This window comes from Ursus americanus, chromosome X (genome assembly GCF_024610735.1).
Source record: "Ursus americanus isolate L20-20 chromosome X, mUrsAme1.1.p, whole genome shotgun sequence".
Taxonomy (NCBI): domain Eukaryota; kingdom Metazoa; phylum Chordata; class Mammalia; order Carnivora; family Ursidae; genus Ursus; species Ursus americanus.
Window position 1 is genome coordinate 113364025 of NC_142164.1, and position 21085 is coordinate 113385109.

The 21085-nt window shown below is 47.1% G+C and overlaps 1 protein-coding gene across 1 annotated transcript; it reads right to left on the bottom strand.

Moving 5' to 3' along the window:
• Positions 1 to 779: 779 nt before the first annotated feature.
• Positions 780 to 16873, bottom strand: TLR8 (toll like receptor 8). Its single transcript, XM_087859530.1, has 2 exons — positions 16718 to 16873; positions 780 to 3952 (listed from the first exon to the last, which is right to left on the bottom strand). Exon 2 carries the CDS (start codon positions 3944 to 3946, stop codon positions 827 to 829), a length of 3120 nt encoding a protein of 1039 aa, XP_087715656.1. The 5' UTR covers positions 3947 to 3952; positions 16718 to 16873; the 3' UTR covers positions 780 to 826.
• Between the last annotated feature and the right edge of the window lie 4212 nt (positions 16874 to 21085).

Consider the following 21085-nt stretch of genomic DNA (forward strand, 5'->3'; position numbering starts at 1 on the left):
AATGGCATCTAAACCTTAGAGGTCAAATATTATAGCCAATATTTATGAAAGTAATTGTAAAAGGAAGACTAATGCAACCACAGCATAATATAACCATGTAGCCATGGACATACGCTAAATCTAAATAGCAAGTTAACATTAGAACCATGAGTTATAGTTACAAAAGTTTTTAGATTTGAAAAGAAGGTGTAGTAAGCCAAGTGTTAAACTGGCCCACAATAATCCCTGCCTCCTAGTATTCACGATCTCTGACCAAGATGGCAGGCCAACCGCAGCCATTTTGGTCATAGACTAGTTTCCCTGGACTGAGGTGATCACTCCCACGGAGCTGGCAGGACCTGTGATTTACTTCTAACAAACAGAATATGGCCCAAATGATGGGATATCACTTCCCTGATTAGATTATCAAAGGTGGTAACTTCCATCTTGCTAGCAACCTCTCTCTCTTGCTGGCTTTGATGAAGCAAGCTGCCGCATGGGAGAGGTCCCTGTGGCCAGAAACGGAGAGTAGCCTTTGACTGACAGCACGGGAAGAACTGAACCCTGCAAACAACCACATGAGTTTGAGCTTGGAAGCGGATCCTAAGCCCGGGAGATGCCTGTGGCCCTTACCGATGACACCTAGCCTGTAGCCTTTCAGAGACGCTGAGTAGAGGCCTCAGCCAATCCTTGCCTGCGCTCCTGACCAGGGACGGTAAGATCACAGAGTGTGTTACTGTAAGCCACTAAGTTTGGGAGTAATTTGTTACTCAGTAATAAATACCTAAGACAGAAGGGTAATTGCTTTGCATTTTTATTATGTTGGTGAACCGTGGCTTAAGATCAGTTAGTACTGTTTAATGGAATCAACATACAAATTGTTATACCGGGAATTGTTTTCAGTTAAGACCACATTTTTCAGACTCTGCCAAAATAAGCCTTCTGCCTTGGGGTTGTCAGGCCACTGGAGGATGGAGCTCTTGCAGATCCTCTGCCGCAGCCTCAAATACTGAGAATGCTGTAGCACCGGCTCCAGCAGAATGAATATAATCACATCCATATTCTCATCCATGAGCCGCTGCAGCGCCAGGTAGAACGCTGTCTTAAAGTTCCAGTTTTGGGCATATTTTTTGGTTAAGACGAATATGGTTTTCTTGCTTTGGTTTATGCTCTGCATGAGGTTATCAATGATGGCTAATCCCGGGTCCCAATCCCTCTCCTCTAAACAGAGGAGCACATTTTTGCCTTCGCTCTCCTCTAGGTGGAAGCGCAGCTCATTTATCACCCAGTCGGTAACAGAGGCATCTTTGGTGTCATAAGAAACGTAGGCATCATAGAAAGTTTGGGACGTGGAAAGAGACCTGTAGCCTTTTACCTTAGCTAAACACACATGATAGATAAACCAAACATCCCAGTAAAACCAATGGTGACCCAAGGCAGCCAACATCACAGTGATGGTGATAAAGGACGTGAAGAAACACAGCACCGCCGCGATGGTATCGGAAATACAAGTCGTTAGCTCCAGGCTCACGATGCTCTTCCCTTTTTGATCCCCAGGACTAGAACAGATGACGTCTGTCAACCGAGGGATTGTGACGTCCAGATTTTCATCCATCCATCTTCGAAAATCTCCAATGTCGCAGGTACAGTCAAAAGGGTTTCTACCTAGTTCCAAAATGGCTAAACTGGTGTTGGTCTTAGTTTGAAGCGTGGATTTGTTGATCATCTTCAGCAGGTTGGAACTCAGATCGAGGTGGATCAGACTGCTGGCTTCGGAAAGAAAGTTGGCAGGCAGGTGGGCAATCCTGTTTCGATGCAGTAGCAGTGTCCGCAGGGAAGGTGTGAATTTGGAGAGGCTGTTAGTTAAAGAGGATAGCCTGTTTCCACTCAAGTCCAGCGTCTGGAGATGTGGAAACTGTTGGAGTAACGTCCAGTTAAAGAAATTTAACACGTTATTTTTTATGTATAATTGGGTGAGACTCTGGGGCAAGTTCAGGAAAGCTTCGTTCGGGATGCGCCGAAGGTTATTCGAGGAGAGATCAAGCCGTGTCAGATTCCTGAGACTTGTAAAAATTTTCCAGTACTTGTCACCTTCAGCATTCCACAAAATGTCGAGGCGGTTTCCACTGAAAACTAATTCTTCCAGGGACATGCTTCTCAGGTCTTGCTCCGTTAAAGTATAAATGCCGTTGTGGCTCAAGTTTAAAACTTTCAGTTGTGTTAAATTTTGAATAAATCCCAGGCGGTGCGTCACCCCTGCTATTCGGAAGTAGTGTGCGTTGTAGCTGAGATCTAGAACTTCTAACTCGGGCAGCTCACTGAGAGCATTGTCATCGTCAAAGTCCAGTCTATTGTTTGTCAGATCCAAATACTTGACATGCGGCACAGCTGAAAATTCAGTTCCATGTAACACTTGACCATTGCCATTTGAAGATAGATTTAAGCAGGCAATGTCATGAAAAGCTTCAAATTGCTCTCGCCCAATGAAGAAAATACTGTTCAGGCTTAAATCTAAGGCTTTGCCATAAACTGCACATTGTGGCTTTATTAAAGGATTGGTGTTATGATAAAAATTTGAATGTGGGTCAAACTCAACATCCGCTGAGCGTGGCTTAAGGACATGACTTGGAGAAGAGGAGCCACTTACATCACTTTGCCGGATGTCATTTACCAAGGGTGATATTCTGTTTTCGGACAAGTAAATGACCGTCAGGTTGGTGAAATTTTGGAAAAGGGTAAAGTTAATTTGCTTAATAAAGTTGACGCCCAAGTTGATAGTCTTTAGATTCGAGAGACCCATCAGGGGATGGAAGTCTTCTGCTCTAAGTTCCTGGAACACGTAACCTCTTAAGTGCAATGCCTGGAGCAACTGAAGATTAGAGAAGTTTTGGGAAATAGTAATATATTTTGGATATTTTGCCTTTACATAGTTAAAAGATAAGTCAAGTATTTCCAAGGAGGGCAGTTTCGTTAAAAATTCCCCAGAGGCTATTTCGTCGACTAAATAATTGAATTCCAGATGCAGCACCTTCAGTTTATGCATATTCTCAAACCATGTTGCAGGAATCTTCCGGAGGGAAGTGCTAGAGAGGTTTAGGTAGCGAAGTTCCGTCAGGGTTTGAAAAGCAAGAGGATGGATCTGAATTGAAGAGCCTCCTTCACAAGGTGTACAGGGAAATGGGGCGTTGAAACACCTCGGACAGTTCCCGCTTAAATCTAGCACTCTTAAATTTCTCAATCCCTTGAAATCCTCCTGACTGATGATTTTAATCTTGGCGTTGCTAAGATAAAGTTCTCTTAGGGAGTCTGGCAGTTTTGGTGGCACATGGACAAGTTTATTAAAAGACAGTGACAGCACCTTCAAATTTGTAAGACCTTCAAATGTTCCGTCTTCTATGTCGAAAGTTTTATTATCACAGTTATTGCCAAAATAGCAGTTCCAGCTCAAGTAGAGCCTTTCCAGATTCGCAAGCCCGGAAGTATTCTTTTTAGTTACCCAAATTATGTTGTTTTGAATTAGACTAAGTTCCTTCAAAGACCCTGGCAAGCCAGCAGGTATTTGGTATAACTGGTTGTCTTCAAGCAGTAACTGGTTTAGGTTTTGTAGGTTGAGGAATGCCCCATCTGTGATATTCATGCCATGTTTGTTTATATCAGGATTTTCATTCAGGTGCTGTGGATTGGCATTGTGGTTTAGATTTATTTTAGTAAGATTCTGCAGCCCTTGAAATGATTCGTTTGTTATGTGTGTGATGTAATTGTCAGACAGGTCTAGTGCTGTCACATACTTGCCCACTGTTTGGGGAACTTCTCGCAGTCGACGACTGTTGCACTCTGCAATAATAGAGCCATTTTGTCTTCTTTCATCACAAGGATAGCTTCTAGAATGATTTGCTTTGGTGAAGAACTCATAGGAATCAGAGATGAGCAGGAAAAGGCAGGTCAGAAGCAAAGACGGGAGGGTCATGTTTTCCTAAGGAAAATCAAAAGTGGAGGCACAATGTTAGAGTAGCAGTGTTTACTAGGCATGTCTTGATGTGCCTGTGTTTCGAAGTGTGAATTCTCTGGGGCACCTGGGTGGCTCAGTCGTTAAGCGTCTGCCTTCGGCTCAGGGTGTGATCTCAGAGTTCTGGGATCGAGCCCCACATCAGGCTCCTCTGCTGGGAGCCTGCTTCTTCCTCTCCCACTCCCCCTGCCTGTGTTCCCTCTCTCGCTGGCTGTCTCTCTCTCTCTCTCTCTCTCTGTGTCAAATAAATAAATAAATAAATCTTAAAAAAAATGAAGTGTGAATTCTCTTACCAATTAAACAAATTGTGTTAAATTAGGTTCGGAATAATTTAAATCTTTAAAAAATTTTTTTCTTTTTGCGATTTTTATTTAAATTCTAGTTAGTTAACATATGGTCCAATATTGGTTTCAGGAGTAGAATTGAGGGATTCATCACTTACATACAACACCCGGTGCCAGGTTCAGAACAATTTTAATTTCTCACTGCATTCAGCTTGATGGTGCTCAAAGAAGTAGAAGGTGAAACTATCTGAGATCGTAATGATGAGAAAGCCTGGGAAGCTTTTGCAGAGGAATTCATCGAGATGTCCCACCACCATAACGGGTCTGATGCTGGCCTATGGCTATGGTTCATGCTAGATCTGTAGCACAGCAAGCTATAGATTCATAGCTTCCACCTATCAGCAGAACTCTTGATGACAGTTGGCCCATCCCAAGGAGAGCTCAGATCCAGCTTTCATTATGGCATCATCTGAGATCGCCAAGCCAAAGTCACCTCTTCCTTACCTACATAGCCATCTCTCACACAACCCTTTCTCTTACTGGCCTTCCCCCACAGCCTTTCTCTACCTCTCTAGTGGTACGGTGGTACATATGCCGAGCTCTTCTCTCCTCCCGTGAAGTGGACACCTTGACAATGATAACAAAGAATCAGGTAGTGTGCTAACCATAAACATTTTCTCACCCACGTTGATGCTCGGAGCAACACAACGAGATAGGTTTAAGTTATCCACATTTTGTGAGGGGAGAAACAAACTCAGACACCTCAGTGGCTTTCAGAAGGATGACACATTGTAGAGCCGGATTCCAGTCATTCTGATTCCAATAGTAGCCGTACGCGACACAACCTCACTTTGAAGTCTTTGTGGCAGAACAGTACCTTGATTGTAGACAGCACTCAAAAAAAAATCTTGTGGAATGGGTACCAGTACTCCTCTGTCCCTTATCGTATGAACATTGGCATTAATAGCTACTCTTTGGCTAACACTGTAAACTTCTGTAGGGAAGCCATGATGTTTTATATTTTCATGTAACCTCTGTAACACTTAGTAGGGCGCCTCACTTTCTACGGCTCTCTCTCAACAGAGGGCTGAATATGTTACCTTTGGTAGTTATGCAGTGCAATCAACAGATTAATGTGATTGGCGTGATGAGGGTTGTGGTCAAAAGAACTCTCAAAATCTTATTTCACTGGGTCTAGAGATGAACCTTCACGAAATCGTATTTTTCACTGGAGCCCAACTCCTATCCTTCTGGTGAGTTAAGCCAGGTAAGTGCTTCCTTTTTAAGTTCTTCTAAAGTTGAGGGTTAATGAACTAACAGTCACTGTCATACCCTTAGTATGTGAATAGTAATTATTCTGAGGCTCAATGATCACTGCCAATTCATAGCAGTCAAGGAAGAGCCAGCCCCTGCTGAGATGAAGAATCAGGTGAAACAGAACTCCCAGGCATTTCCAGTTACTTTCAGTTATTTTCAAATATAGCACCATCTCGGTGCCGTGGCTTGATGTTTCACTTTTACTAAAAGAAAGCCCTGCTTTACCCGGTTTGGTAGGCAGAATTTCCAGAGGGCCCCTGTGGCCTTCGCTCCCTGGTACTACTGCTGTCATCACGCTCTGTCATGTGGCAAAAGGGAGATTATCTAGATGGGCCGAATTGAATTGTATGTGCCTCTAAAAGCAGAGAGTTTTCTCTGGCTAGCAGCAGAAAGGAGAATCAGAGAGACTGGAAGCAGGAGAATAATTTGACTCACTCTTGCTGACTTAAAGGTGGAGGGGACTACCGAGAAGGAATGCAGGCAGCCTTTAGAAGCTGAGAGTGGTGCTCTGCTGACAGCCGGCAAGGAAATGCCCCCTCCCCCATGCTACCGCCACAAAGAACTCGACTGATGACCTGAATGAACTTGGAAACGGATCCTTACTCAGAGCCTGGAGGTAAGAGTCCAGCTTGCCCAATACATCGATTTTGGCCTTATGAGATCTAGAGCAGAGAACCCAGGCAAGCCCACCCAGATTCTGACTACAGAAATCTGAGCTACTGAATGGGTATTGTTTGAAGCTTCTAGTAATATTAATTTGACGTGTTAAATTTGAGTTTGTGGTCTTGCCGTGGAGACGTCTGGTAGGCAGTTACATATATGGCCCTTTGGCTCAGAGGAGAGTGCTCACGGAGAGATGAACTTGTGAGTTGTGGCAAGTACAGCCACAGGTATGGATCAGATCATCCAGGGTAGTGTATGTCATAAAGGATATTCCACACTGCAGCTCTATCAACGACGATTTTCTCGTCTTTTTTTTCTGGTAATTTTATGATTTCATTTTCTTACACTGAAATATCTTATCCCACTGGGATTGTTTCAGCATAAAACATGAGCTGCAGACCCACGTTATTTTTTTCTAAATGGAGACCTGCTTGTCCCAACATCATTTACATATTTATGTATTTATTTTTACTGAAATACAGTTGACACACAATGTTACATTAGCTTCAGGCGTACAACACAGTGATTCAACAAGTCCATGCGTTACGCTGTGCTCCCCACAAGGGTAGCTCCCGTCTGCCACCATACGGCGCTATTACAGTACCTCTGACGACATTCCCTCCGCTGTACCTTTCATCCCCGTGACTTATAGATTGCGTAACTGGAAACCTGTACCTCCCACTCCCCTTTGCCCATTTTGCTCATTTCCCCCCCCCCCACCTTCTCCTCTGGCAACTACTAGTTTGTTCTCCGTATTTATGGGTCTGTTTCTTTTATTTGTTCATTTGTTTTGTTTTTTTAGATTCTACATGTAAATGCAGTCGTATAGTATTTTTCTTTTGACTTATTTCATTTAGCATAATACCCTCTAGGTCCATCCATGTTGTTGCAAATGGCAAGATCCCGTTCCTTTTTATAGCTGTGGGTGTACACTCCATCTTCTTTAACCATTCGTCTAACAATGGACACTTAGGTTGCTTCCACATCTCGGCTATTGTAAATAATGCTGCAATGAACGTAGGAGCGTGTGCATTTTTTTGAATTCGTGTTTTCGTTTTCTTTGGGTTAATACCCAGTAGTGAAATTATTGCATCGTATAGTATTTCTATTTTTCATTTTTTGAGCAACCTCTATACTCTTTTTCACAGTGGTTGTACCAGCACCAATTTACATCCCCACCAACAGGGCATGAGGGTTCTCTTTTCTCCACATCCCATCAACATGGGTTTTTGTTCTGTTTGGGGTTTTTCTGGGTTTTGTTTTTGTTTCTTGGTGTGTGTTGTATTTTAGCCGTTGTGACAGGTGTGCGGTGAGATCTCATGGTGGCTTTGATTTGCGTTTCCCTGATGATGAGAGATGTGGAGCATCTTTCCATGTGTCCGTTGGCCGTGTGTATGTCTTCTTTGGAGAAATGTCTATTCAGGTCCTCTGCCCATTTTTAATCAGACTATTTTTTGGTGTTAAGTTCTTTATGGATATCAACTCTTAACCAGACATACAATTTGCATATACGTTCTCCCACTCAGTAGGCGGCTTTTTTGTTTCGTTGATGTGCAACATCATTTCTCGAATAATTTTTTGCTCACCAACTTGATGTACTCCTTTTATCATATACTAGCTTTCTTGTGTATTTGGATCTGTTTCTAGACTGTCTGCTTCATCAGTCTGTTCATCATTCATGTGCTGGCACCACATGTTTTAATAATTACAGTTGGAGGGGATGTTGGTATCTGATAGGGCAAGTCCTGCTCATTGTTCTCCTTTTGTGAATGGATTACTCCTATTTTACCTTCTAACAGGTCCCTGCTGATACACATTAAGACCACTGATTTCCACATATTAATTTTATACCAAATCACTACCCTAAATTCTCTGGTTACTTAGAATAGCTGTTTCTCCAAGTGATTTTCTTGGGTAAGCAATTAAACCATCTGCAAATAATGATTATCTTCCTAATACCCTTTATGCAGTCTAATTTATTTTTATTGTCTAATTGCATTGCCTAGTTACTCACAAAACAACATGGCAAACAATGCCAAAAGCGAAACAATAAATTTGGAGAAACTATTTGCAGTCCTTATCACAGGTAAGGGAGTAAGAGATTTGACATGTAAAGACATTTTATGCATAAGTGAGAAGACAACCCAACAGAAAAATGGACAAAGACATATTGAAAGACAGCTCACAGGAAAAGGAAGCACAAAAAGCCTTTAAACGTAAGAGGATACTCAACCTCACTCAAAAAATTACACTGAGATACTTTTTTTTTTTTTTTTTTTTACCAATTCTACTGTGTAGGTGAGGACATGGAGAAACAGGTGCTCTCATATTTTGCTGGCAGGAATCTCAGTTAATGCCACCTCTGAGACAGTAAGGAATTTGTAATATTTATCAAAAATGGAGACATAGGGCCGCCTGGGTGGCTCAGTCGGTTAAGCATCTGCCTTCAGCTCGGGTCATGATCCAGGGTCCTGGGATGGAGCCCCGCATCGGGTTCCCTGCTTGGTGGGGAATCTGCTTCTCCTTCTCCTTCCCTCTCCCTCTGACCCTCCCCCTGTTTGTGCTCTCTCTCTCTCTCTCTCTCAAATAAATAAATAAAACCTTAAAAAAAATTGGAGACCTAGACTCAGCAATTCCTAGAAGTAGATCCTAAAGATAGACCCTCACATACGCAAATGACGACACACAAGGATGTTCAACGTGAGGCTGTTGGCAATAGCAAAAGATCAGGAATCATCCACATGCCTTTGAGTACTGGTCATACCAGGGAATACTGTGCAGCCGTTCAAAAGCTCTATAGCCATTTATTCATTCATTCAAAAATATTTATTAAGCATATACTTTATTTCAGGAATTATTTTCAAGTTGGGAATATAGCAATGAACAAAATAGATTAAAATGCCTGCCCATTTGGAGCTTACCCAACAGGATAGCATGTTAGATGATGGCAATTACTATGGAGAAAAATAAATACAGGGAAGAGGATGGGTATGTAGGCAGTCCCTCAGTTGGGATCTGTCTGTTGGTTTTCTCATGGTGAAACTGGGATAATGGGTCTTGGGGAGGAAGACCACAAAAGTAAAGTGCCTTTGTAGCCCCATCACACCAAGGGCACAGAGTAGCAAGGTGACTCACTGTCGATGTGGCCCGTGATCACCTGGCCGAGGTAGTGCTTGTCAGGTTCCTGCTCTGATTTTTAAGTATCAATTAATAAAACATTCAAAATTAATGTTTAAAAACGCCCATGAGGAACAGACGGCCGGGTAAGGCCAGATCGGAGACGCTTCCCTCCGCATGATGAACAGCTCTGTTGGCAGGAGAGGCATTTTTAGGGGCCTGCTTGGGCAGGTCCAGAGGACAGAGGTGTCCTGTACGGCCTCAAGTAAAGGCCCCCTCGGCTTGCTTCAGAGCCGGGGTCTCTCGGGCAACAACGAGCAGGGGAGCGGAAAGGCCTCTAGGGGGCGCTAGAGACCAGGAGGAGAACTGGCAGCAGTGCCCCGGGTGGTTTCTTCAGGGTGAAAATGGCCTGCCAGAGTGTGGCAGGGTCTGAAGCAACTTAAAGTGAATGTCAGGCCATGGAAGGGACCAGCATGTTCTGCAGATCTGCGAGTGAGGAGCTCGAGGTCCCTAACTCCACCCTTCCAGGAGCCCCGAGGTAAGAACGGGAGGTGATGACGCTCCACACACCCTCAATCTGAAAAGCACGTGGCGGGCCGAGTGGCAAGTGCAAGCGGGCAGCGAGCCGAGGGCTCGAGGAGAAAACGCGGACCGGCAGCCTCGCCATCTGCCGACGGGCTGCAAGTGCCCCCGTCATGTCCCCCAGGGGCCGCGCTGAGGCCCACGGGCTGGGCAAGGCGGTGCGGAGCGAGCCCCTGCTCACTCGTGACCCGAGACACCCCGACACCCCTGCAGGAGCTGCGCCTCCCCAGCCCAGCCCCTCCTCTTGGCCGCCGCCACGGAGCCAGATGCCCGACAGAAGGAGAAGGGTCCCGGGGGATTATGCTCACGAATGCGTCACCAATGAGTAAAAACCGTCGAGCCCGGCAGATGAGACATGGCCACTCTGCACCCCAGCCCCCCAAATAGACAAACGGCCGCTCTGCAAATAGAGGGGGAGAGAGGCAATTGTGCGAGGAATACAGAAAGTGCAACTCTGCAAACAACCGAACCTGAGACAGAAGAAAGGGCACTTCTGCTGTCTGCCTCCCCCCCCCCCCCCGCCCCGGCAGGTCCACGCTCCCGCTAAGGCGCTAGGCAAGGACGGGACGCCCCGCGAGGTCCGAGAGGGCGTAGACAGGGACCACCTGCCCCAGACCGGGCCCGGGGCACCTGAGGAGGACGGGAGCGGGCAGACGAGCGGGAGGCGGCCGAGGCCCAGCAGAGACAAGTCAGTTCTCCGGCAGAGACCCCCCACGCCAGCACCCCCAGAAGACTGCAGCATCTCCCTGGGAAAACGGACAAGCCCGGCAGCAGGGTTGTGGGTGCCACATTTAAGGGGGCACCCCAGCACTTTGTCATCAAGATAGTGGGCAACTTGAAATCTCTGATGGGCTAAATATTCAACATGTTAAATAAAGACAGAATCCAACCCCGCCCTCAGGAGGCCCGCTTGGCTTGCCTCACCCTGAGCGCAGCTCTGGTTCCAATAAAACTTTATTCACCAAACACAGGTAACTAGCCTGCAGGCTGGAGTCGGCCGGTTTGATTTTTTTTAATAGAACATTGCAATATTGTTTATCTTGATTACTGCGCTCTTGGGCATCCTCCCTTCCTGAAATTTCACCCCCAAACGAGTGCCTCAACTCTCCTCACCCTGGCCTCAGCCCTGCACGGCGGGAAAGACCTGTGCTCAGCTGGCCCGCTCTGACCAAAAGCGACTCACAGCTGCTCATCTCAGGCAGAGACTCATCTGTTGGGAAGTTCTGGCCTTGAAACGGGAGCTTCTCATCAGTTATTTGGTGCCCCACCCTTGAGTATGAAATAGCCAGTTCCCTTCACCTGAGCAATTCAACCAGCATGAGAGAAATCGACACAAGAAAAAAGAAAAAAGAAAACCATCAGACACAGCGATGGATAGAATGAGGCCTGTGACACCCAGGACAGCGGTTTATGGTTTCTTTTCTTCATGCACGTCATGTCTTGCACAGATTCTCAGTCCCCTCTCTGCAAGTATGAAATCCTAAAAAACGTGAGCACCAGAAGACTTTGTGCTGTTTTTATAACTGATTTGGCAGCAACACCTGACCTGGACTGACCTAAGGCTACTATTATCTGTGTTTAGCTACTTAGCATGAGCATTCTTGTTTCATGGCAGAAAGAGCCATGTGCCTGACCTGGACCCACTGGAAGTGTTTTGTAATGTATCAGATATGTACCATATCATCTTGCTAAAATAGGAATTCTGAACTCCGATGCCATGCTGGCCCACAGGTTTCAGGTAAGGGATTGTGGATCAGTACTTAAATCTGCTGGGGCATCTTGGTGGCAAAGTCGGTTAAGTGTCTGACTTTGGTTTTGGCTCAGGTCATGATCTCAGGGTTGTGAGATCGAGCCCTGTATCGGGCTCTGCGCTGAGCACGGAGTCTGCTTATCCCTCGCCCTCCGCTCCTCCCCCTGCTTGCATGCATGCACACGCTCGTGCACGCTCTCTCTCTCGCTTTAAAAATAAATAAATTTTTAAAAATACTTAAATCTCCTTCACTGGGGACATGGTAGCAATTCCTGAATTTTCCTCGGCATATCTGGTAAAGCAGAAACTAGAATGTGGTTGTCAACAGGGCCAAGGTATGAATTTCATGGGCCCAAAAGCACTTTGGCCTTTGTGGGGCCCTTCATCCATTAAAAAAAATAATAATAAAAAGTAAAAATTATCTTTTACAACCGCATTGGCATAAAGACAAACACAATCTGGACTGGATTATATTATTTTCCTATTTTAAAGAAAACAAAACCTTTCCTTAAAGTGTCACGGGCCCTAGACCCTGTACCTTCTAAGAAAAGAAGAACTCTCTAAAGAGGAACCAGCCCTGGTTGCCCACGGTGTGGCCCTGGGGCTCAGATCAGGCCCGGGGCAAGGTGGGGAGGTAGCCGCAGGCAGAAAGAGAAGCCTTGGAACAGGAGCGGTGGAGGTGGAGGCCGAGGATCAGAAAAGGAGAGCGTTGCAGGTTCAGTTGTAACCCCGCCAAAGAGGTGAGCTTCTAACGTCTGTACCCATGAGTGTGACCTGATTTGGAAGGAGGGTCTTTAGCAATGGAATCCAGTCAAAGTGAGGCCATGCTGCGTGAGGGTGCACCCTAGTCTAGTGACTGATGTCCTTAGAAGAAGAGGGAAGTTTGCAAGGAACACGGAGCGCTGCCAGCCACCGCCAGGAGCCAGGAGAAGGGCCTGGAACATTTTCCTCTGAGATGCTAAGAAGGAGCCGACCCTGCAGATAACCCCTGGCTTTTGGACTTCTGGCCCCCAGAACGGTGAGAGGACACAGTTCTGTTGTTTTGAGCCACCGAGTCTGTGGTGCCTGGGAGCGGCCCGTGGAACCCACCGCCCAGACAAAGCCCAGCCGCCGGAAGAAGCCCTTGTCCAGACATGCCAGTGAGCTCCCGCCTAGAACGCTCCCCGAGGATGACTGGCTCTGCGTGGTCCGGATCTCTCACTGGGTGTTGCCTTGGAACACCCAGAAAAAGTCAGGACCCGTTCTTTAAAGAAAGCATATGAATCACACACACACACACACACACACACACACACACACACGTCTGCTTAACTTCCCCCTCCCTGCCAAATACCGCTGTGGCTAGCTACAGAGGAAGTGATGTCACGACTGTTTTCCTATTATCCATGCACACTGCGTTCTTTGGTCGGGTCCGTGGCACACAACAGACCAGTTCTCACCTTCGGGTTCTGAAGGACCCAAACAGCACAACGAGAACAACCCACCTTAGTCCTCCCTCAAATCTGCCTTCTCTGCTTCAACACCAATGGACACCGAAAACACAATTTTAAAAGACCAGTGCAGTTTGAAGAAGGGTTCAGAAAAGTCTGCCTTGGCTGAGGACACCATGAGGGGTCATCCCCAGAACGCGCCTGTGGGCTGAGGGCCGTAGGCAGGACAGAAACGGACCGTGCTGGGTGCAAAGGGAGTGCCCCCACTGGGTGATGCTAACCTCAGTCCCGCACGTTTTCCTACACAATTTCACAATCTCGGGCGAAAATCATCTGTGGGGGTTGGGGGTTGGGGTGGGGGCTGAGCCTGCCTTCCTGAAATAAAACAGCTTTTTATCTTTCCACATCTTCTTCCTAGGCTGCAAACGGCCTTTCTGCAATGATGCCTCCTTCCTTCTCCCTCTTCAAAGGCTTCCTTTGCCTCAGACCATCTCCAGAGCTGTACCCCCTTTCTCGGGATGCGTCCCGCTGATAACCCCCAACGCTAAAGGGTCAAGAGAACCTATTGATTATAAAACACGATTAATCCCCCGATTGAATTACTTAGCTGTTTGGGGATGAGGTGGCATTCAACCAGACCTGATTTTTTTTGCCAAACTGGACATATTTCTAATTTTTATGGGTTTTGATTTATTTGCAGTTGACTCTGTTGACCACGGAGACATTATGAAAGTAAATTAATAAAGAAATGGTTGACAGGATTTGTCACCTTAGATGAAACATACAATTAATCAACAGATATTTTATCCATCCCAAATCTGATGGATTCACTAATGGCGTTGGAAGAGAAAAGAAACCACTACCACATTAAAGCCACATGTCAGTGAAGACACGGATCCTGATTTCCTATACATAGAAATATGAAAAATCACGCTACTTGAATTCCTGACAATACAGTAGGGAGCACTTGGTAAGTGCTTTACGAGGAAGCAAACACTGGGACCAGTGCAAGTCACACACTGTTGTATTTAATCCCAATAAAAATCAGTGCGGAGGGTGCTACTCTAAGCCCCCATTTTACAGATGGGGAACCTGAGGCTCAGAGAAGCTAATTTACCCAAGGTCACTCAAATGGTATGTGGCAGAGCTGCAACCAAGCCCAGAATTTCCTGAGGAGTTAGCAAATTGGTCGTTCTGGAAGCAAGCAGCTGGTTGGCAATGATCTGGTTTTGACGATCAGCAGAGACCCCGTAGCCACACCTGGAACGTTCAGGATTCAAATGCCGGGGGTGGATTTTCCACCTTGCCTTTCTGCACTGATCGGTCTACCACCAGGCACTTCCAGATGTCTGTAAAGTCACAGAACAACTAGAAACCCATGACTGTAGACATAGGCACGCACCAGGAGCAATCTGTAACCCTCTGGAAAGTCAGCACGGCCCGTACTTGCTAATGCCGATCCAGAACCAATGGGCTTTGCGTTCAGATTTGCTCTGTGTTCATAGCCCAGAAGAGTCAAAAACTGGAGATAAGAGTTTAAAAAACAACAAATCCCTCAGCTCTGTTTAATAACTCGGCTGAAGTCAAGACATTCCACTGGAATGATGATCCCCTCCATGGACTCTGGAGGTGACCCTAAGATGCCCTTACAAATAATCTCCGACTGACTTTCAAAAACTAACCATGAGTAACGCCATCCTCCCCCGCGCACACGCCCTGATGTTCCCTAAGTCTGGGTTTCCCAAGAGCCTGCCTTCCGTCCCCCCCGCCCCCCACCGTCAGTGTTGAGGATCACTGTACCGCGGGATGAGATGCAGGCCCTGGAGAACCAGCCCTGGCCCTGAACCATAGCCTTGGCTTTTCCGATAAGGCACACGTGGAGCCTTTACTTTGCTTTCTGAAATCCAACCAAGGGACTAATGAGGGAGCTTCGGGTCTTCCTGGAACCTTCTCACCCCCTACAAAAGGACTGTGCTCTTTAAGCGAAGGACCGAAAGAGCCAGTGGGGTGCTGTTCTAAGGCCGTGGCTCCTAGGCTCACGTTGAGATAGCTGAACGGCCAGGCCAGCCCCCGACACTCTGATTTTATCAGTCTGGGGCTTCCCCTGTGATTCTAGTGCGTAGTCAAGGCTGACAACCTCTGCTCTGGGGCCAGGCGCCCGCGAGGTCCTTGACCTCCACCTATACCACCAATGGGAGGGAGGCAGGACACGTTTCCAAGCTTCGTTTGATTTTGTTATTATTCTCTCTTCACTTATAATAACAATGATATTGGCTGTGGCTCCCACAGCAGCTTCACCTACCAAGTGAAAATCGGGTAACTCCGATCCCAAGTCCACATGTGCCAGTGGCCGTGTTGGGCCGCTATAGTCCGTTTATAAAGCATCATAAAACTGCAGTCCAGACTTAATTTCCTTTCAAGATCTAAAATGGGCATCACATGGATTTCAAAATTAACTTCATTCAGCCAGCGAAAAGAATGAAATCTTGCCTTTTGCAGCCACGTGGACGGAGCTAGAGAGTACTATGGTAAGCGAAATAAGTCAGAGAAAGACAAACACCACATGATCTCACTCATTTGTGGAATTTAAGAAACAAAACAGATGAGCAAAGGGGGTGAGGAGAGAGAGAGAGAGGCAAACCAAGAAACAGACTCTTAACCAGAGAGCACACGGATGGTCTTTTAAGAAGTGCATCTGCGAGGGGCCCCGGGTGCTGTGTGGAAGGGTCGAATCACTGTATGTACACCTGAAACTAATATTGCACTGCGTGGTTTCGTAACCGGAAATAAAGTAAAAACTTGAAAAAAAAAGAAAAAAGAAAATCCATTTCAAAAACTTAAATATACACTAAATGGCTATAAAAATAAATAACTTCAAGAACTTTACTGAGCACTGAATGAGCATGAAAACAATATAGGGTAAATTTTAGATGAGATTCTCTTGAAATCAGACTTTTCAACTGCTCTCAAATCTCACCGACTGTTTTAGAAAACACAGCACTTCTTAAAATTGTGAAGTTTGTTTTTCAATCTGACAGTTCTTGACAGTAACAAAAACTGATCACCTGCTGTCCTACGTGTCACCATTTCTACGATTGTAGTGTGAAATGGTGACACGTTCACTTAAAAATCCCTACTAAGAAAAGCAGCAGCTAATACTGAACACTCCTAGGAGTATATTCATTTCAGGCTTTCCCTAGGCCCTAGCGAGTGACTGGAGCACGTGAGATGAGAATTTGTCCTGTTTTTGGAGAGGTAGCGAAGGACAAACACTTCCGCCACCCACTTCACTTCTAGTCCTTTGGTTCTAGAAGAGACTATGGTTTCTGGCAGGACCAGAGAGCAATGGTCAGCTCCTAACTTGGAATTTGCTCGTTCTCCTGTTCGAATTCGTAAGACCACTGCATTTGATTTTCAACATTTACTGCCTATCGCCGAGAGTTGCTTCAGTACTTAACCTTTTGATCCTTACTGGCCCCATTCATCCCTTTCCGTGGTGACACCATTCGCCACCAAACCTTATTTCAGAGTCAGTGACAAATCCCGTATTTCGTAGGAAAGCTTTGTTAAGAGAATAGAAGTGGCTTACCGGGCTCTGTCGCCGTCCTAATCTCTCGTTCGGTCACCTGCAGCGCCGGGGAGGGCAGCCTGTGTCAGTGGGCACCCTCGGAGGAAAGAAACTGGCCAACTTCCTGAACTCGGCAGCTTTATCATCAGCAGAACCTAGCACACGGATTGCAGAAGTTTATGTGGGAAGAAGGGAACTTATGATTTCTTAACTGTTGCCAAATCATTTCTTGACTGTGCTTTAAAATTTCAAAACTGAAATTCAGGGGGAGAAAGTTATTTATAAAATGATTTAAATGAATGATACAAATATAACACATGTGGGGTTGTGTGTATGTGTGCGTGTGCGTGTGTATTTGAGTGTATGTGTGTTGGGGGGGAGGGTTGGGGAGATGACTGCAAGGATCCTCACCAAAATGTGAACGTCGGTTTGTTCTGGAGAGCAGGATCAGGGGAAAAGGAGAGAGAGACACAGGACATTTTGTCTTCGACTAGGAAAACTCTGGTGCGTTTTTATAAATTTTAGCACACATTTGAATTCGGTGTAGGACTGCCCAAACTCATCTTTTGTTATATAATGCAGTGAAATAACATTTGCATTGCTTCCTCTGTGTTCCATGCGCTTCCAAGACAGCACAGAGCAAGGTGGGCGTGGGGTCCCCACCGGGCGTGGCGCAGAGAGGGCGTCTCACTCCCGGTGTCGCCACACGTCCGTAAGCACCTGGCCCGTGGTCGAAGCTCAGTAAACGTCCAGCGAAGGAGTGAGCGAGTGACTGGATGAGCACGAGCATTCATGAGGCAGGAGATGGTACTTTCATGATCTGGTCTGATGAGTGAACTGGCTTTGGGGCTCTCAGAGCGCCTCTGAAGGTCTGACTAAGCACCGGGGTCAGCACACTGCAGCATGTCGGCTAAACCCAGCCCCGGGTGGGGGGTGCGGGCGATGGGGGTGAAGACTAATTTTTACAAAGAAACGTTTGCAATCAATCTGATGATAAAGAACACTAACCTTGAACTCCAATTACACAGGATGTGATCATCCACCGAGAGAATCCCATTCTCGTCAGCATTAGACCTGTATTACAAAAAGTGCACTCGATTATTATATTTTGAATTGTATCAATTAAATAATTGTGCAATGTGTTTTTCTCTTATTATGTAAGTACCTACATCATGTCTTCGATGTGCCTCTTGGCCCACAAAGTCTAAAATATCTACTTCCCAGAAACCATTGGCTGACCCCTGGCCAAGAGAGTCATTTGGAATGGGACAGGATGTGCTTCATCTTGCCTGACACTGGGGACAGGGTGGGGTGGGGGTGACATTTTCATGTGTGCGTGTACACACACACACACACACATCGTATCATTATTATCCCCCCCCAGGGTTCCCATGACACCAGGGAACACAGCCTGTGGCTTCATGGACCCCCCAGAAGCCTCTATGATAGTGAGCTCAGATCTCATCTACCTGCCACCAGTCTCTTGGTTTCCCTTGAACCATTTGCTCCAAAATAAAGGTTTTTTAAAAAAATTTTTTTTAAAGATTTTATTTATCCATTTAACAGACACAGCAAGAGAGGGAACACCAATAGGGGCAGAAGGAGAGGGAGAAGCAGGCTTCGTGCTGGGCAGGGAGCCCAATGCAGGGCTCGATCCCAGGACACCGGGATCATGACATAAGCCAAAGGCAGAAGCTTAATGACTGAGCCACCCAGGCGCCCCCCAAAATAAAGTTTTAAAAAGTAAGTAAAGTGGTGCCTGGGTGGCTCAGTCAGTTAAGCATCTGCCTTCGGCTCAGGTCGTGATGCCAAGAACATGGGATCACTTCACTTCATTTCAGGCTCCCTGCTCAGCGGGGAGTCTGCTTCTCCCTCTCTGTCCCCCCTCCCCCACTTGCGCTCTATCAGTCACTCTCTCTCTCAAATCCATAAAATCTTAAAAAGAAAAAAAGAAGTAAAAATGACTGTCCGTAGTGGGCTGCACAAGTGGGCTGAACTTCAGGCTGGAGTGCTGGCCAGCCTTTCTAGAAAAACCAGACACACACGCCCTGGCTCCCCAGCCACAAAGTGTCAGCCAGGCAAGCTCGGGAACATGGGCCACTTACTCAAATGAAATGCAACTTCACAGGTGTTTCCACCCAACCAGTAACCATGAAAGAGGACAATGAAATGGACACTGGGGCAGGACAGTCATTGCAAACCGGAAGCTTAGCCCCATGTGGAAAGTGGCCAGAGGAGCCGGTCCTCTGCCTGAGCCCCAAACCTGGCCCTCAGTGGCCAGACCCGCTCTCCCTGCCCTGCCCTGCCCTGCCCTGCCAGGGTCCAAAGTCTTGGCCGCCCCCTTCCTTGTTCTTCCCCTTGCCCCCCATGTTGACGCAGGTCTGTATTTCAAAATGGAGATGATCTGTCATTAAGTGCTCCAGTCAGGCCACAGGCACATCCCAGATGAGCCTCTCTGACCTCAGTTTTCCCATCTCTCAAATGGGGATAAAAACACCAGCATCTTCTTCCTATGGCAGCTTTGAGGATTAAGCTGTGCCTGTGGAACCTTTAGTACAGTACCCGGCGCAGAGTAAACCCCCCAGGTAGAGCTAGTATCGTCACTGCTCCCTCGTCCTGGACCTCTCCCCCCTGGGCTGTTGCCCACAGCGGGCCAGGGGAACCACGGTCAGGGTGCTGGCCGCACCCCTCTCCCTCTGGCATCAGTGGGCACCCGAGCATGCGCAGGCCAGTGGATGGCTTCTCCGCAGACGGGCCACAGCGAAGTGCCACATAGGGAGATCCCATGGAGCCCTGGAGAAGGCTCAAGACCAGGACAGCACCAGGTACCGGGGATCAGCTGTGTGTCCAAAAAAATCAACATGAAATATAGAAAAGGCTACGGTGGAAGGAGTCACGGAAAAGAACCATTTCTTAGGCAATGGATTCGGATGAAAAAATGCACAAGAGGGTTCCTCTACGCAAAGGCCGGATCTGATAGGAGTCCATCCTGGCTTTAAATCGAGGTGCAGAGCTCCTGAGGGCACGGCTGCTGTGGGCCCATGTCCCGGAGCCCCACTGCAGCTTCCCAGGGCACCTCCGGGCAGCCCCTCCTGGGTCAACACTGACACAGGTGACGTGGGCCACAGGACTCGGCCACAGGTAGCAGCTACTGTCCATCTCATGGTCCTCTGGTACCTGTTCCCACAATTCCATAGCTTTTTCCCTACTCCCCCTTCCTCCCTCACTCCCGAGTCCCTTGACCCACCCTCCGGAGCACTCTTAGCACTCAGACTTACACCTGCCCCATTATGCCCATTCCCAACCAGTTCTTCTCCATTGTACTTTTATTTCTCATTTCAAACAAAAGCTTGAAGTGCTAGTCTATATAATACCTCAATACCCAGTAGAAAATGGCAGCCTTCTGGATGAAAAAGTTAGCTAAAGGTACTCTTCCTATGGCTTATGTAGCCCCAGATCAGGGCACAGAGCTAGGTATGAAGAGGGAGAGCTGGATTACAGCCTCACTTGGCCATATGGCCTACTACTCTTGAGCAGTGGACAACCTGTGCAACTGTACATGGTGGCTCAGCTAAACCAAATTGAAGCCTATTTCAGCATCACGAATAGGACTGTCTTCTTTCAACAGCACGTCTGACTGCACAAGCAGGGCCAAGGGAAGGTCTTGCAGTCCACTGCAAATTCCCTTCCTGAGGCAGTCCCAGGTTGCAGACCAATTATCTGAAAACCTGGGCCTTTCTATCCGTTGCAACCCATTCCTGTGGTTCCTGAAGCAAGTGTCTCAAATAATGGGCCAAGACACCACAAAAAGCCATTGCACTTGAGAGCTGGAAGGGCCACCTTACCTCAGGGATGTGAGAACTGAAGGCAAAGGTCAAGAGGGCAGCAGCGGTAGAGAGGAGTATGGGAACCCACCACCCCACTTCTGCTCTGTGTGCTTTCAACTTCCCCCTTCGCGAATGCCCTAAGTGAAAAGCCAGACAGGATCAAGCCTCCCATCCATGTTTTGAGAAGAGGATGGGGGTGAGTCTTCCGGCCCCCACCAACTCTGTGCTCCCACTCCCCACCTCTTCTGCTGACATCTCATCATCATCCTCAAACCTCTCTCCGCAGACGCACTGCGTGCCTGCTGACGTTCCTTCCGGCTGCTCCCGGTCCGCCAAAGCCAATTCAGGTGTTGACAGATGTTCCCAGGCCAAAAGGGATCAGTGAAACAGAAAGGCCTTGTAAGACATTTACCAGCGAGAGTCCCCTCCCACTGGAGATGCACAAGCCTCCCTCCCCCACCTCCCTCCGGTGGGAAGGGGGCTGAGAGGTGGTCACTGCTTCAGGGAGGGTCGGTGCCACAGGGCCCAAGAAAAGGGAGCAGTTGCAGAAGTGGCAGTCCAG